Source organism: Phoxinus phoxinus (genome assembly GCF_949152265.1).
Source record: "Phoxinus phoxinus genome assembly, chromosome: 15".
Taxonomy (NCBI): domain Eukaryota; kingdom Metazoa; phylum Chordata; class Actinopteri; order Cypriniformes; family Leuciscidae; genus Phoxinus; species Phoxinus phoxinus.
Window position 1 is genome coordinate 30,946,234 of NC_136890.1, and position 17,719 is coordinate 30,963,952.

Here is a 17,719-nt window from a genome sequence, read left to right on the forward strand (position 1 = left end):
CAACAGCTTTAATTTCTGCTCTGACAGCCGCAAGACCAGCCGGACGCTGTGAGTGTGTGTGTTAGAAATCAGGAATTGTGGGAGAACATTGTGCTTGATATGTTTTTCTCACATTCGGTCAGTAGACGGAGAGTAAGCGTCTTTTGTGACACATTCGTCCACATGAGCGTTTACACCACCAAAGCAATCCGGTTCAATGCGTTCAACTGAATGAAGCATCGCTGAATGAGTAAGAGCACTCGTTTAGTGCACTTATTTGTGATGCTCACTAATAATTTGAACAAACCCCTAACAATAGCCGACTTTTTGGTGCACTTTTTGGTAGCTACTGATTTTTCAACGCCAGTATTGCTGTTATACTTGTGCTGCTATGCCATAAAAGATCTAGTCCATGTTTACAATTTACAGTCTATATTCAGTGCATTTATTGTCTTATGGAAGTATTTGCACGTACAGTAGTCAAGTGTAATGTTCCGTGTTTCACATGATCCTGAAGAAACGCCTTCTCGTTCCAATAGCCATGTTATATAGAGGAATGACAATAAAAATGTACTTGCTTTGTTTGTGCTACACTTATTTGTGCTTTTTCTTTTCTTAGCAAAAAGATTGGACAGTTTTGCATTATTTTTCCCCCATGCCATATGAATTAGAATATGATTTCTGGTGTAGCATTTTCTTTGAAATAGTTTTCACTCCGAAATTTCGATTAGGCTACATTTCCCAAATAATTAAGAAACAATCCATTGAATTAATGTGATTTTTTTTATGCGGAAAGACAAGAATAGTATTTTCTTGTAAATTAACTCTCCAATTTACAACATTGAAAACTCTTTACAGTGCAGAACACCCTGTCAGCAAGTTTTACATTCACATTAATGCATTTAATAGACACTTTTATCCAAAGGACTTTTCCAGGGAATCGAACCAATGACCTGAACAACAATTGAGCTGAATAATGACACTATCGTCTTCTTTACAGATGGAATTGAACTGGTTTCATAATTGATGAATTTTGCAATGTTATTTTCTTGTTTATTAATGTGAAGCTGCTTTACTATACTATACTATACTATACTATACTATACTATACTATACTATACTACTATACTATACTATACTATACTATACTATACGTGACTTGACCTGACCTTGGCTATATGCAAAACCACAGGCAATCGACACTCAGTTTTTGCACACAAAAAAAGAAAAATAGATGGAATTTGCCCTTGACTGAGTGCACGGAAACACTCAGTCATGGACGAGAGAGTCACGATAATCAATACTGAACAATGTATATTAGCATTCCACAATGTAAATGTCATTTCATAAATGGATGGAATTTGAAATTCTAATCAATCCCAGTTTTGGATTCCAAAAAAAGCAGATGGTCGCCTTCGTTTTGGAGGAATGAGAGCAGCCGGTCACATCCATGGAAGTGGATCAACACCATCAGCAGTTCCAAGCCTCGAAACGCTGCATTTCCTTGACAAGATTTAAGGTGGAAGTGCTGAGCCTTTGACTTCCACAGAGATTTAGCAGAAAGATGCTGCTCTGGCCTCGGTCACGCAAGCACTTACGGATTGGATGTTTCCTGCACTGCTGATCAATTCAGTTTAATGGCAGGGAAAGCAGGGTGGGGGGGCTTTGAGGAGAGGAGAGTTTCATCTAAACCGTGCATGTCCTTTCGTACTCTTGCAAAGACATTCTCCTTTCTTTCTTTCTTTCTTTCTTTCTTTCTTTCTTTCTTTCTTTCTTTCTTTCTTTCTTTCTTTCTTTCTTTTTTAAGTTAAACTCATATTTTTCAAAGTTTTCAAAACAGCACTTCTCGGTAAGAAGCAGACTGCATGAAACCTGAACACGCTTTTTGACAAGACAAAATGCAGTGTTTGTTTTGGCAGAGGTTTGAATCGAAGCTTTCACTGACTTCATCAGACTTGATACTGTAAGCTCTTCTCATGCACCGTCATTCTCTTCTTCTTTTTTTACTCGCTGCGTTTAATATTTTTGCTTTAAGTTGCTGCCTCAATTTTTTTTAAGTACAATCAACTTGGACGATTAAGTCATTTCAACTTAAATTACATAAAAAATCAGTTGAATCTTGTAGCCTATAACTTCCCAAAAAAATATAACATTTCTTTAACTCATTTTGATTAGATAAAGCAATGTAAAAACATGTTATCATAAATTATTGTTTATTATATATATTTTTTAGAGTCAGGCCACTATCATCATCACCATCCATTTTACCATATGATAGAAAATCTGTTTAAGCAGTGAGATTAAATGAAGAGTAAATAGAGACTAAAAATAAGCTGATCTACATTCATTGTGACTATTTTTTTGGTCTCATATTTGATTAAGTTTGCATCATAAATCGTTATTTTCCTGTTTATTTCGGTGAAGCTGCTTTGAAACAATCAGTAGGCCTAATGGATAAAGCACATGCCTATAAAGATGACTTGACTTTTATATTATTTATTATAGGAGAAACATCCAAGACGAATTTGCTCTAGGCCTACTGTAAAAGAAACGTAGCCTAACTCACAACTCCATTAAGTCACTTGAGATAGGAAAGAGTAACTGACTGAGCAATTATTTCCTCTTAGTTGCCATAAAATAAATGATCTGTGTGAGGAAACATCGACGTTTGACTGAAAATATCTGTTGAATGTGCTATAAATACTTACAACAAAGCTCGTGACGCTGAAAGAAAAATGAGGACCAGCACTTGATTCTGCTGAGGAAACACAAGCATTGATTGCTGAGAAAACTGATTTTTCAACAGCACAGGCTTCCGAGAAGGAGGAGGAGGAGGAGGTGGACGAAACCAGTGCATAAGTTGGGTTAGAAATATTAACATAAGCGTGACAGGAAGAAAAGGGGATCGAGAAAATCAGTGGTGAAATATAAATGGCTTGAGAGTTGCAGAAAACATCCAATCAAAGCAGCAATCTTGTATAGCCTACAATATGTTGTTGACATAGTTGAGAATATGTGCTTACATCTATTGAACTGTGTTGTATTAGTCAGTCAAGTATTCCGAACCCTTCAATAGTTTTCATACATCCAACATCTAGTCTGATAAAAGAAGCATCAGCACTTCACAATATAAACGGAACCTGCAGATGTGGATCTCTGTCTGAAGGACAATTACTCCCTCTTCTGGACACTGGGAGCACTGCTTTCATATGGTCAGGATTGTCATATTACTTGTCATGCACTGTACAAAAAGTGGCTGCCTTAAATTCTTAAGTAGTACAGTCAACTTGGATGTTTAAGTAATTTCAACTGAAATTACGTTTAACTGACTTTTAAAATGGGCTGAATCTTGTTAAACATAAAAAAGTTGAAAAGGAGTGTGAAAACATTGGTTGTCAGAGCGTATTGATTATATACATATATATTTACAGTGCAGAGACATACAGGAGACATTTTTAACTCCTCAGTCGCTTTGTGTACACATTAAAAAATGTAATGCAGAAGTACATTTTGTGCATCACTAAATACCCCCCCTACTTCTCTATATAAAACTGTAGCCTACTGTCCAGTCATACAGTTTTTTTCTCTCTTTGCAGTTTACAGTTAAATACTGACTCAACATCTTGCTCTGCTAACTGTGTGTGTCAGCTGTTAAACACTCAGGAGACTTTGGCTTTGACTCTATGGGTGAGTTTGAAGGTTTTGTGCACTGGCTAAAGTGCACATTCCTCACTGATGAGTCAGTTAATGACTGAGGAGATAACAAAAGCAAACCAGTACAAAGTAACCACCATTCAAATCATTGTGCAACTGTGAGTTATGCACAATCGGCTAAAACAAATCAAATGTGATATTTAAGGTGACTTTCTATAATGTTGACAGATCACGACCTTATATGTATATATACTACTACCTTATATACTACACTCTAAAAAATGCTGGGTTGTTTCAACCCAATTTTGGGTAAAATATGGACAAACCCAAATGTTGGGTTAAAAATGTAATGTAAAAATTTAACCCAACGGCTGGGTTTGTCCATATTTTACCCAAAATTGGGTTGAAACAACCCAGCATTTTTTAGAGGATACTAACCTAGAATTAAATTAAATTAAAGTCAAGTAGAACATCTAAGAATGATAAATTCCAATAAATAAACAAATAAACATAAATACATAAATTAAATAAATTAAACAAATTAAATAAATTAAAATAAAATACTACCAAATAACAATTAAATTAAATGAAATTTTTACATTTTTAGATCTATGGCATTCTTGTTCTTAATATTCTATTGCACAGTGTTTTTTTTTACATCAGAATCAGAATGCTGGATTTGAATAAAACACTGAGATGAATGTAGTGAATCATAGTAAACACTAGATGGCACTCTGTCTCTATATGAAAAATCAAGCTTAGAGCCTTTGGAATATGACTAATTTGATATTCTGTCATTGGGCCTAATTCATTCCGCATTTCAGTTCTCCTGTCTACTTCTGAAATTCACAAGTATTTTCACTTATAAATAGCACTGAAGTTAAACCAAATACGCAAAGCATTTTTATCCTGTTTGAAACTCTAAGATGACTGGATCATTAAAAAAAATTGCTTGTGTATCTGTTCAACTTTTTTTTTTGACTGGTTGGTGGAGTTTGTAAGATTCAACCCAAGACTGAAGAGCCAAATGTTAAGAACATAAACATTAATATTAAAATTTAAAGGAATCATAGCCTATAGTGACCAAATGTGATTTACTCAGAGTTTGCTGAATCATTCAAACCCCGAATTTGTATAAAAATGAAGGCAGAACAATAAGGCAGAGCAGAATGACAGAATGTGAATCTCAACACAGTTGGCAACTGAAGGCCTCTGTTTGCAGAAGGATCATGGAATTAGTTTTGTTCAAATAAACTGGAGACACAGAAGTGGCAATCATATGAGAGGGGTAGTTAGTTAAATCCACACTTAAACAGCTGGGGTCCTGCCGAAACCAGGGGGATGGGAACGTCACACGCACACACACACACACACACACACACACACACACACACACACACACACACACACACACACACACACACACACACACACACACACACACACACACACACACACACACACACACACACACACACACACACACACACACACACACACACACACACACACACACACACACACACAGATGTAGCAGTTGCTGTAACAATAGAAGATTCCAAACATTCCTTCCCATCTCATCTCATTCTGGCTCAGTTCACCGTCCTTGAAATTATTCCAAAAGTTATTAAAGCCACGTACTAAATCCAAAAAGATAATAAAAAAGACTGCATTTCCCCCCCACCCTGTTAAAATATATATAGTGAGGGCGAAATGTGGGTGTGCATCCCACGGACTTCCTCAAAATGACAAGAATGACTGTTTACTCAAAGTCAATGACAGTTTTATTGTTCATTGTTTCATTCATTCACTCATTGCACAGCCAAGAGAAAGAAAAAATGACATGTCTCAGACAATAAACACAGAGTAGCCTACTATCTATCTATCTATCTATCTATCTATCTATCTATCTATCTATCTATCTATCTATCTATCTATCTATCTATCTATCTATCTATCTATCTATCTATCTATCTATCTATCTATCTATCTATCTATCTATCTATCTATCTATCTATCTATCTATCTATCTATCTATATCTACAGTGGTATGCATAAGTTTAGACACCCATGCTAAAGTTGCCTAAAAAGAGGAATAAAAAAATCATCTTTTGGAAATTTATCTTAATGCCTTAATTTAAAAAATGAGGAAAACTCCAACCTTTAAGGACACCAATTTTCTTTGTGAATGAATAATGTATCGTAAAAAAATAAATGTTCTTCCTTAAAATACAGGGTGCATAAGTTTGGACACCCCTATGTTAAATTCCCATAGAGGCAGGCAGATTTTTATTTTTAAAGGCCAGTTATTTCATGGATCCAGGATACTCTGCGTCCTGATAAAGTTCCCTTGGCCTTTGGAATTAAAATAGCCGCACATCATCACATACCGTTCACCATACCTAGAGATTGGCATGGAGTACTTTCCATAAGATCATCTCTCAATGCAAATCAAACCAGCTGTTAGGCTAACTGAAATTAAACCATGTCAATCTCTAGGTATGGTGAACGGTATGTGATGATGTGGGGCTATTTTAATTCCAAAGGCCAAGGGAACTTTATCAGGATGCATAGTATCCTGGATCCATGAAGTAACTGGCCTTTAAAAATAAAAATCTGCCTGACTCTATGGGAATTTAACATAGGGGTGTCCAAACTTATGCACCCTGTATTTTAAGGAAGAACATTTATTTTTTTACGATACATTATTCATTCACAAAGAAAATTGATGTCCTTAAAGGTTGGAGTTTTCCTCATTTTTTAAATTAAGGCATTAAGATAAATTTCCAAAAGATGATTTTTTATTCCTCTTTTTAGGCAACTTTAGCATGGGTGTCTAAACTTATGCATACCACTGTATCTATCTATCTATCTATCTATCTATCTATCTATCTATCTATCTATCTATCTATCTATCTATCTATCTATCTATCTATCTATCTATCTATCTATCTATCTATCTATCTATCTATCTATCTATCTATCTATCTATCTATCTATCTATCTATCTATCTATCTATCTATCTATCTATCTATCTATCTATCTATCTATCTGACATTCAGTGAAATAATATAATGCAATAGCCCATAACCTTACCATCACAACTAAGTAGGCTACATAACCCTAACCTTTACACATTGACGTTATGTCCTCCTGACAACTTTTAGTATTTTGCAGTTTTTGTGTATAAAAATGAATATTAATGAATGCATACAATTTTAGATTTCAATTAAATTCTCTCTCTGTATGTGTGAGAGGCTGAGTGCGCGCGAGCCCGAGGGCGCGTCACACACACACACACCAACCACACACACACACACACACACACACACACACACACACACACACACACACACACACACACACACACACACACACACACACACACACACACACACACACGCACACACACCAACCACACACACACGCACGCAGCGAGCGGTTCTTTGCGTAACACCGGAACTGTGATGTTCGGACCGCTACAGTCCTGCAACTCCACAACATTATTATTGTTCATATGATTCATTTCACTTCTCTCAAGTTTTCCTGCCATGACGCTCTGGATTCCCACTAAAAGAGAGAAATACGGAGTGGGTGAGTGACTTTCAAAGCGCTTTTGTTAGTTTTTAATCAATGTTTCACTCTGGAAACTTGCGTTGGAGTTTGAGGAGCGTTCAGCCGCACCTTTACCTGAACACACACACGCGCTTAAGATACCTGTATGAAAAGTTGTCAAGTTATTATACACAAACTACTCAGATGCTTTAATATCGCAAAATGGTTTAGATGTGTTGACATTTTGTTTCAGAAGATTGGATGGCTATCTCATTGCACTTTATGGCCAAAAACAACATGTTTATTATATATATAATATAATATAGGCTATAGTGAATGTTGTTCCTGGAGGCTTGACAGGACGATACAATTACAATAAATACAGCAACAGTGCAGCCAAAGTTACAGTGATCACAGTCATAAACCCATCCAGTCACATTAATCTGTGCACATGAGCTCAGGTTAACACCCATAAAGCCAAACAGAAGGAACTCTTTTATACCTCACTGCTCAGTGACTTATAGTTGCTGGATTGTTTCGCAAGTGCCCATATCAACCGACACACAAACAACAATAAAGGACATTTGCATACATTTGTGGTCAGTTAACAGGCTGTACTCCATCTAAAACATTTTTTAAAATGTAAACTACACTTGTGAAGTTTAATTTTTAGTTGAAAGTACCCTTGTGCACTTGCAATTTGCACTTTTTTTTTTTGTTCAAGGGCAACATTTGCTCCCTGGAATTGATCCCCCCCCCCAGATGAATCTTAATGAGATTTGCATTTATTTTTCCAATCATCAAATTTATGTCACATGCTTAATTTTAAAATGACTTAAATTATGAGGACAGTTAAAGCTGTTACCTGTGAAATGAAACCAACTTCAAAATCACAAGATATCATAACACAGTAAATCCTCTGCTCGCTTCATGCAGTTGTGCAGTGTCTGTTTTCTTCATGTTTTCCACCAAAAAACCCACAACACTTTATATTATCTACACATTCAATAACACTTGCCCCTGAAACAGTAATTAAAAGCAAATCCGATAGCTACCGGTTTGAATCGGAATGTGCAATGTCTGGACATACTGGAGTGAATTAACCCAAATGTGGGTAAAATATGGACAAACCCAACCGTTGGGTTAAAAAATTGAATTTAAAAATGGCATTTTTTAGAGTGTACGTAAAAAAATTTAGGGATGGTAAGATTTTAAAAAATGTTCTTCAGAGGCACTACACCCATATTCAACTCTTCATTTTGTCATACGGTACATGTTAGATAACAGATTCAGAGCACATTTGAATATTTGGAGTAGCCTACTTGTGTTGACCTTTTCCCCTGAGCGCTGGTTCATTTCTGACCCTGGTTGATGTACATGTATTTATTCTGTAGCTCTGGTGCGATACTGTACTTGGTGTTTATGCCAAGAGTGGTCAGCTGGCCAGTTTAACACACACAGGATCGATTGTTGTGGTGGAATGTTCTTAAGGGATATGTAATCTGTTGGTCAGACATCACGCAGTCTGCTTCATACTCCGCCGTTTTTCCAGCCCGAGGACTTGACGTACACTTGAGGAATTTGAATTAAAGGTGCTTTTTGCATTTTTAGCTTTTTGTGGAAACACTTTACAATAAGGTTTTATTTGTTAACATTTGTTAACTACATAAGTTAACATGAACTAACAATCATTCTACAGCATGTGTTAGTCTTAATGTTAATCTCAACATACGAATATGAATGCATTTCTTAAATCAAAAGTTCATTCTGTTAACATTAGTTAATGCACTGTGAACTAATATTATGGTGAACATTTATTTTCTCTAACATTTACAAAGGTTAATCAATGCTATAAAAATGTATTTAGTATATAAGTATATTTTGATAACACTTTATTTCGATGGTCCACTTTAGACATTTAGGCTTAATAACTAACTTTGCAACTGCTTGTCAACTAGCAGTCATTAGAGTATTAGTAGACAGTCTGCTTGATATCTGATAACACTTTATTTTTAAACTCCTCAAACAGTACTACTAACTATAAGTAACTTTTCAACTACTTATCTATGTATTCTACTTACCAGAACCCTAACCAAACAGAATACTAATACTTTAATGAGAGTCAGGTTACAAGTTACTTATAGTTAGTATGTCTAAAATGGACCATCGAAATAAAGTGCAACTAATGTTTTTGTTGCTCTGAACTCTAATCGCACTCATTCAAGCTGTTTTTGCACCATGACTCCAGCACTTTTTTTGCTTGTCACTATAACCACAAGGCATTAGTCTCACTGCCCTTGTAAAGTGCTATCACATATTTGCTCTTTGAAAAAGCTCGGTTCATCGTGGTACTTGAGCAAAGCGCATAAAAATGCTTATGGCAAAATGACAAGTGGCAGTGTGCTAGTGTGTGACTTGCTTGCCGGTGATGTCACAGACGAGCCTACACAGAGACGGCCAGAATGGAGCCTGTTAGCACAGCCCACATCCCAGCATGCACCAGGCCAACACTGTGACACCTCTATGGCCCATTTGGCTCAGACAACAAATCACACGCACAAATGGTGCCCAGTGTGTGAACTGAAGCATTGTCTGTGATGCCTAGACTGCGACAGCTTTTTTTTAAGTGATAAAAAGTCTTAATATTATGGATTATTTTTGTCCTTCTAAATGTAGCCTGGGGTGGCGAAATTCTCCTTTGTGTTTGACACTCCTCTTTGAGGTCTAGATTTGCTTGGGTGTGGACAGGAAGTTTCATGCACCTGTATTATAAATGATTAATCTGGGCCAGACAGAAATTTATGTGCTGATTTTACGAGTTATGAGATATGCTAGCACATTTTCTTTTCTTCAATGTGCAAAGAATGTCAGATTGTAATGAACCTGTTCTATACAAACTCAGCTGTAGATTAAACCGAAAGAAGTTGCTTCATGCTTCACGCCGTGAAAAAGATCTGCAGTGCGCTAGTGGAAGCATGTTAGGAAACGTAGCCTCAAGCCTTTTGGTTTATCTGCGAGTCTTTATTTGAACTGAACAGTGTGCATGCCTGAACAAGGCCCGAGCTATTTCCCCCGGGGCTGAGTGTCATCGCGCTGGAGATAGTGTGGCATTGAACAATAACATTATTTTTGTTGCTGTACTTGATCTCTTTTTATTGTTTAATGCATTATGAGTGGGAGATTTAAGCAAAACGTTTATACACACCCTGCTGTTCAAAAGTAATGCTCACCAAGGCTGTAAACAAAATACTGTGAAATATTATTACAATTCAAAATAACTTTTCTATTATAATAAATATAAATAAAAAAAAGAGTAATTTATTTTTGTAATGGCAAAGCTGAATTTTCAGCATCATTACTCCAGTCTTCATTGTTGTTGTTGTTGCTTAATATTTTTTATGAAAACTGATGCATATATTTTTCTGGATTCTTTGATGAATAGAAAGCCTATCATTTGTTTCATTTTTTTTAAAAACATTTTAAAATGTCTTTACTGTCACTTTTGTGCATTGTTTGTGCACAATTTATTGCGTCCTTGCTGAATAAAAGTATTAATTTACTATGAAATATATTGATACAACTGGTTTTATTCTAAATATGTCACAGATTTGGTCACACAGGACTGAATTTATAATTCTTATGATTTTTAAGAGAATTATAAATATATGTGTGTGTATAATATATATATATATGTGTGTGTGTGTACACACACACACACACACACACACACACACACACACACACATATATATATATATATATATATATATATATATATATATATATATACACACACACACACACACACACACACACACACATATATATATATACACACACACACACACACACATATATATATATATATACACACACACACACACACACACACACACACACACACACACACACACACACACACACACACACACACACACACACACACACACACACACACACACACACACACACACACACGTATGTGTGTTTATATATATGTTATTTCATATTTTTTGGTGGTAACTCTGTTCCATTGCTTCTATGCATGTTTTTTAAACTGTATTTTTATTGAACTTTTCTTATTTTCTTATTTACATAGTAGCAATACAAAAAACAAATAAAGTTAAAATAAATACACAAATCCTTGACCGCACTTCAGAGAATACATCACATACCAGTATATCATCTGCATTGTTCAAACATTAACATAATGTTAAATCTATTTATTTCAAGCTAATTTTCAATTAGTGCCCACTTCTGTCGAAGATGTCTTCTCAAGTATGTAGCTACTAGTCATGTTTGACGTCAGCTTTAGAGCAAGTGCTAGTAGGAGGGCTTGACAGCTTTAGAGACAGGAACTTAAGGGGGTGAGGCTTAGCGACTGATCATTTTCTTCTTCGCAGGGAATGTTTGAGATATAACACAATTGAGATATGACACTGGACAGTTTAGTTAAATCGGTTGACAAGGTTTATCGCCCACCCTTAGTATCAGCCAATCATGTTTCATTGATTGCTTTGTCATGACACTGTTTCTTTAATGTAATTTAATATGTGAATGAGGATGTTAGTCAAGTTACCTTTATTTATATTGCGCTACAGTACAGCTTTACAGTGATAAACAGGGAATTAACGATTCAGTGATGCGAACAGAATTGTGTTTGTGTGCTAAACTTTCCTAGATTTCATCTTTGTATGCGCATGCTTTGTGTGTGTAACAGATGGAAAGCAGTGTGGAGGCAGATGCATGGCACAAGGAAATCTTGCACTCCCACTAGTGTCCTTCAGCATTTAAGAGGGAGGGAAAACTCAGGCCTTGTAGTGCAGACATGCACTCTCAGGTTCATCTGCAGTTCAACAGCCCAAAAATGTTACTACTAGTATGAGGAAAGCACTCTGCACCTCTTAGTGTGTTCACATTCCACAAATCGGCACTTGTACAGTGCCCAACATTTCAGATGTTGTTTGTGCGAGTCAATATTGCATACAAGTATATCACAAACTCCCTTGTCGTCTGATGTATCCCATACAGCATGATGAAATTTACTTATTTCGCTAAGACAAGCATCACTTTTAATATTGCTGTCTCTGAAGGACCCAAACTGTATCTTCGAGGTTGAGGTTTATTTTAAGTGTGCCAAGAAAGGATCTAACATAACAATCAGCATCATAAAATAAATCACCATCAAATCATTAATTACATGCGTTAAGTGAGTTAATCAATTAACAACATACAGTATGTCATTTATAAAACAATTTAACAATTTAAGGAATAAAAATTTGTAATTTTTTTATTATATAGTATAGTTAAAAGCTCAATATTTAAAGGGTAACTGTTGCCAAAATTGAACCTAGGCTCTTTTTGTTTATGTACCCGAGTTAAACTTTCGTGTTTATGGCATAATTAGAATGGCAACGCCACTTTTAAGATTGACCATATTTTCGTTTTAGGTCAAAATGCCTTTTGAATGGGAGTGCATGGGTCACTTCTATGACAGCATCAAAATCACTGTTTTTAAAACACTAAGGCGGCTCGACACAACATAAAACTGTGCTATCACCAGGGGCTCTACACATGAACTTGAGCATTGACTACATTGTTTGTGTACACAAAGTTTACTAAAAAGAGAGGTTTTGTACGACTCACTTTATCAGTTAGTGTTTAAGAAGCTTAGTTCTATATAAATTCACGGATAATTTGTTGTTTTGTCGTTCGTGAAAATATTGACCTTGTATTTGAAAAAGGATCCTCATATAATAATGAAATGATTCAGTGATACAGATCGACTATTATTGACTGACAAAATGGCGGCGGCCGAGAAGAACAACAGCTACAGTGAGTTGTTCAAAACCTTTCTTTTTAGTAAACTTTGTGTACAATGTAGTCAATGCTGGAGTTCATGTGTAGAGCCCGTGGTGATACTTCAAGCACAGTTTTATGTTGTGTCGAGCCTTCTTTGTGTTTTAAAAAGAGCAATTTTGATGCTGTCATAGAAGTGCCCCATGCACTCCCATTCAAAAGGCATTTTGACCTAAAACTGATTGACGGTCAATCTTAAAAGTAGCGTTTCCATTCTAGTTCTGCTTTTACACGAAAGTTTAACTCGGGTAGATAAAGAAAAAGTGCCTAGGTAAAAGTTTGGCAACAGTTACCCTTTAAGATTTATGGATTAAAATGTCCAAAAACCATCAAAACAATGGTATGTATTTTGTTGTGTTGTGTACTTAAATTATCCCAGATGTTTCCAACAATGTTTAATTTCAGAGAAATCAGCTATTTTAACCAGTGCAACGGTCTGTATCATTGCGGCACCTTGCCAGTGACGTCATATAAACGATATGACCCCCTGTTTATGATTTCCTGTCGGATATTTCCATCGGCTGTGGAGGTTTAGATGCCAACTCCCATGATTCCACGCTCATTCACGGCGTCATCAGGCTATGCCTTTGTTATTGTTTTGAATAAGCGACCTCTTGTGGCAAAACTTACATACTGTGCCTTTAAAGTTATCTTTATTATATTATAAAGACTTGGGTCAGATTTACCAACAGCTTGCGCCAGTGAGCCCTCTTTTGGCCTGTGTTCTTGAATATGCACGTTGTCAGTAGATCACGAGCAGAGCTTTTCATTCCCATTGGCACTTTTTTTGGAATTGCGCTCATTTGCACTGTTTAGTAAATCGACAGATGATGTGGGCTCTTATAACCAGTATAACCACCCAGAACACCCTATCAACCGCAAAGCAACGCCATGATGGCATGTTTAAAACCAAGGCAAAATAAACTTGCATTATATTCTGAAAATTCTTTTTTTTTTGTAATCTCACAGGGAGTTTGGGTTGCATTTGACATTGTTTAAAGATCTGAGTCATTCCGATAGGCGTCAGACATGTCAAGTGGCTGTTTCCTTGCAGAACTTGAGAACTTTCCACTTAAGAACTTGTGCAACAGTTGGTGCGCTGTCATTTTCCCCCCTCTTTCACAGGACAAACAGCAGCCTTTTTGGTTTTTGTTTTCTCTTTGCTCTCTGCAGTTTGTGACACACTCTTGTGTAAATTTCAGCTATCTATAACTATGATGCCAAAGGAGAGCCAGAGCTGAGTCTTCAGGTTGGGGACACGGTGCACATACTTGAGACGTTTGAAGGTGAGTGTTGAGTTCTTGGACACGTTTTGACATGTCCACACACACGTTCTGATAGCGTGTTCACACTTGCACTGAACACATAATCTGGGGTATCCCAGTTCTGTTGTAGCTTTGAGAGATGTTTGAATGAATGGACTTCACACATGACCTGAACACACAAATTAAGCACCACATTTGCTTAGAGGATTTAAAGGGATCATATTTTACACTTTGTTGCAGTTTATTTAACCAAAGTCCACTTATAATGTTAAGCGTTTTTTTTTCCATGACCATTTTCTACTCTCTCTGACCGTTAAGCTGGTGTCAAAGGGATAGTTCACACAAAAATATAAGTTCTTAATAAGTTTAATTTTTCCTTTGTAACCTATAAGACATTTAAAATAATAATAATAATAAAAAAATCTTCTTTTGTGTTCTTCAGAAGAAAGAAAGTCATACAGGTTTGCAATGACTTCAGGGTATAATACTGCAATATTATTACAATTTAAAATAACTTTCTAAAGGTTTCTATTTGAATATATTTTAAAATGTAATTTATTTCTATGGTCAAAGCTGAATTATCAGCATCATCACTCCAGTCTTCAGTGTCACATGATCCTTTAGAAATCATTATAATATGATGATTTGCTGCTCAAGAAACATTTCTTATTATTATGTTGAAAACAGTTGGGCTGGTTTATATTTTTGTGGACAAGGTTTTTTAACTTTGCTGGCCACATGCAGCTTAAAAAAAATAAACAACCATCTGATTTCAAAATACTATTCCACATGTGAAGGACTTAAACCTTTAAGTTTGGAAGTTAAAGTTGTGATGTAAATTCAAGTGATTTTTGTCTGATTAAAATGGAACAGATTGGCCTATTCCAGTTTTTTTCACTTGCTGAAAAGGACAGGAAACTTTTTATCACCAATACAACACAATGAATAGGAAAGGACTGTGCATTATGCACACAATTTAGGCCTATGCTTTATCTGTGCATTTTAGCATTCTTGTACTGCAACACAGAATGATTGGACATTGTGTGTAAGTCTGTCTCCTTGTAAACTCGCTGAATAAGTATTTTCTGACAAGGTTTGTAGATATTCTTCTTCAACAGCACACAAAATGCACTCCAACTAAATTGTACAGTCAACATTCACAATGAAAACTTTATATTATCATTAATCAGCTTCCACCATTATTATTTAATCTACACCCCTAACTCAGAAAGCTGTGTTTTAAAGACAATGCAGAGTTTCCCACTGGTAATTATGACATTGTAGTGCTTGCATTAATGTCTCTCTTCTTGTAAATATGATTTATTTTAAAATAGAAAATCTGATTTTTGTTATTTACAACTGCCCTAGTTTCAATATTTTCGCTAGTGATATTGTTCAATCCGCAAAGAACATCTGCCTTATTCTGTTATATAAATAATATAGAACATAGCATCTGGCATGTGGCATCATCATTCTGTCTAAAAAGATCTGTTCTTTTTCCTTCCTTCTCACAGGGTGGTACCGAGGATACACACTACGACAGAAATCACAAAAGGTGTTGGGATAATTATCATCCTACTGATAAAATGACAATCTAATCATTACCTGACATTCTGCAGCAGGCGAAATGAATTGCGTGGGTTCTCACAAATGCTTCTTTGTCTTATTTCAAAGGGCATTTTCCCTGCCAACTATATTCATCTGAAAGAAGCGAAAGTTGAGGGAACGGGGTAAGAGGCAGATCATATGTTAATTATGCTCTATAATTCATTAATGAAAAATTGTCTATCATTTTTTTAACCATGTGCTGTCAGAAAAATCTGCAGTTCCAGTCATCAACCGTGGCTTGTAGTTTTCTCATTTACTCTGACACCCACTGTTGCACGATTGTAACACTTGCTCAAAGCAGTTAAAGGTAGGGTAGGCAATTTTCAGAGGGGCTGGAAATAGCAAGTTATTTTTGAAAGCATGAGATCCAACCCTTCCTTCAGAGCATCTGCAAAGCCATGCCTCCTTCAAAACACATGAACACGCACAGCAAGGAGCAAAAAAAAAAGCATCATGAGACGATAAACGATAAACTTCCTCATGTCTCAAAGCACATAACATTACAATAATAATGAACATAACTTAAAGAGCTCTGACCTGTACCACCTGACTGCTGCAGATTCATTTCGACGTTGATAGTGTTGCCACTGAAACGCATAAATTCAAGTCACGAACCGCTCCGAGTATAACGTCACTGGTTTCCATCTCTTCCAAATCCCAGTAGTTATGGCATGTATGCAGCATAAGCTGGTTGTTTTGGTTCAGGGGGAACTGTATAAGGCGGCTGCTGTTTTGTTTGCGGCGCTCGGTGACTGACGTCTGTCTAACTCTGCATAGAACCAACAGGTGTGCGGAGATATGGAAATGCATGCATTGACAGGCAGGATATCGTATCATTGAATTCGGACCGAATGCAATGATTGGACAAACATTTTATGATCCTATGCCTTCCACAGATTATATACATATAAAAATACATTTAGACCACTTAACTTGGTGATTGTTATCAGGATGTGAAGAGACTTGCAACCAGCATAACAAAAAATGTTTCTGGAACAAATCGCCTACCCTGCCTTTAAAATAATGCATGATTAATACATATGGGTTAAAATGCTCTGAAATGTTTCATAGCAACACATTTGGCAAGAAAATATAGTCTGAATCTCCCAGCATGCCAGAGTCACACAGCATGGTAACTCTATTGCTGAAACAATCGCTGACTGTTTTGGACCAAATTTAACAATCTTCTAAGCAAGTGTTTCAACTGAATTTTTTTTGCCTGACTTTTATCTTTTAAATTAGCATTTTTATATTCTTAATTGTACCATTATCAGTGACATTTTTGAAAATAATGCATTTCAATAACTTGCTAATAAACTTTTCATTGCCATTAAAGTGAATTGGTTCTCATGCAATGGAGCCTATATATATATATATATATATATATATATATATATATATATATATGTATTATATATGTTTTATATATGAAGGAGTATTTCAATAAAGAACATATATTTAAAATATGCTTTGATTTTTTAATATTTATTACATTATTTAAATAGTCCAATAGTGACATTTCTTAACTTGTCATGACTGTATGCTTACTGGATGAAATATATATTATTCAATATGCTGAATTGTGTTTTAAATTCAAAATGATCACTTAGTGTATCTAAACTGGTGACATTCTGCAACCAAAGTGCCCAGCGTTGCAATTTTGCGAATGTTTTCCAAATTATACTTATAACGATGGCTTCTTATAGACATTTTAAAAGAAAAAGAAAAATCAGCGCTTGCGTCTCCCAGGTTTAAATAACTGCAAAAGGCATTTTTATTTGATTATCTGAGAACTTGA

At 35.8% G+C, this 17,719-nt stretch overlaps 1 protein-coding gene across 2 annotated transcripts in view; it reads left to right on the top strand.

Annotated features, from left to right (window-relative positions):
* Positions 1-6,966: 6,966 nt before the first annotated feature.
* dock5 (dedicator of cytokinesis 5) overlaps positions 6,967-17,719 on the top strand; it is a 60,639-nt gene continuing 49,886 nt past the window's right edge. The window contains exons 1-4 of one of the 2 annotated variants that reach the window (XM_079637658.1): positions 6,967-7,228; positions 14,251-14,334; positions 15,828-15,868; positions 15,988-16,043. In XM_079637658.1, the coding sequence (XP_079493784.1) occupies positions 7,186-7,228; positions 14,251-14,334; positions 15,828-15,868; positions 15,988-16,043 (224 nt within the window). In that variant the 5' untranslated portion in view covers positions 6,967-7,185. The remainder of the gene's footprint in view (positions 7,229-14,250; positions 14,335-15,827; positions 15,869-15,987; positions 16,044-17,719) is intronic. The other variant, XM_079637659.1, reaches the window with a different exon arrangement.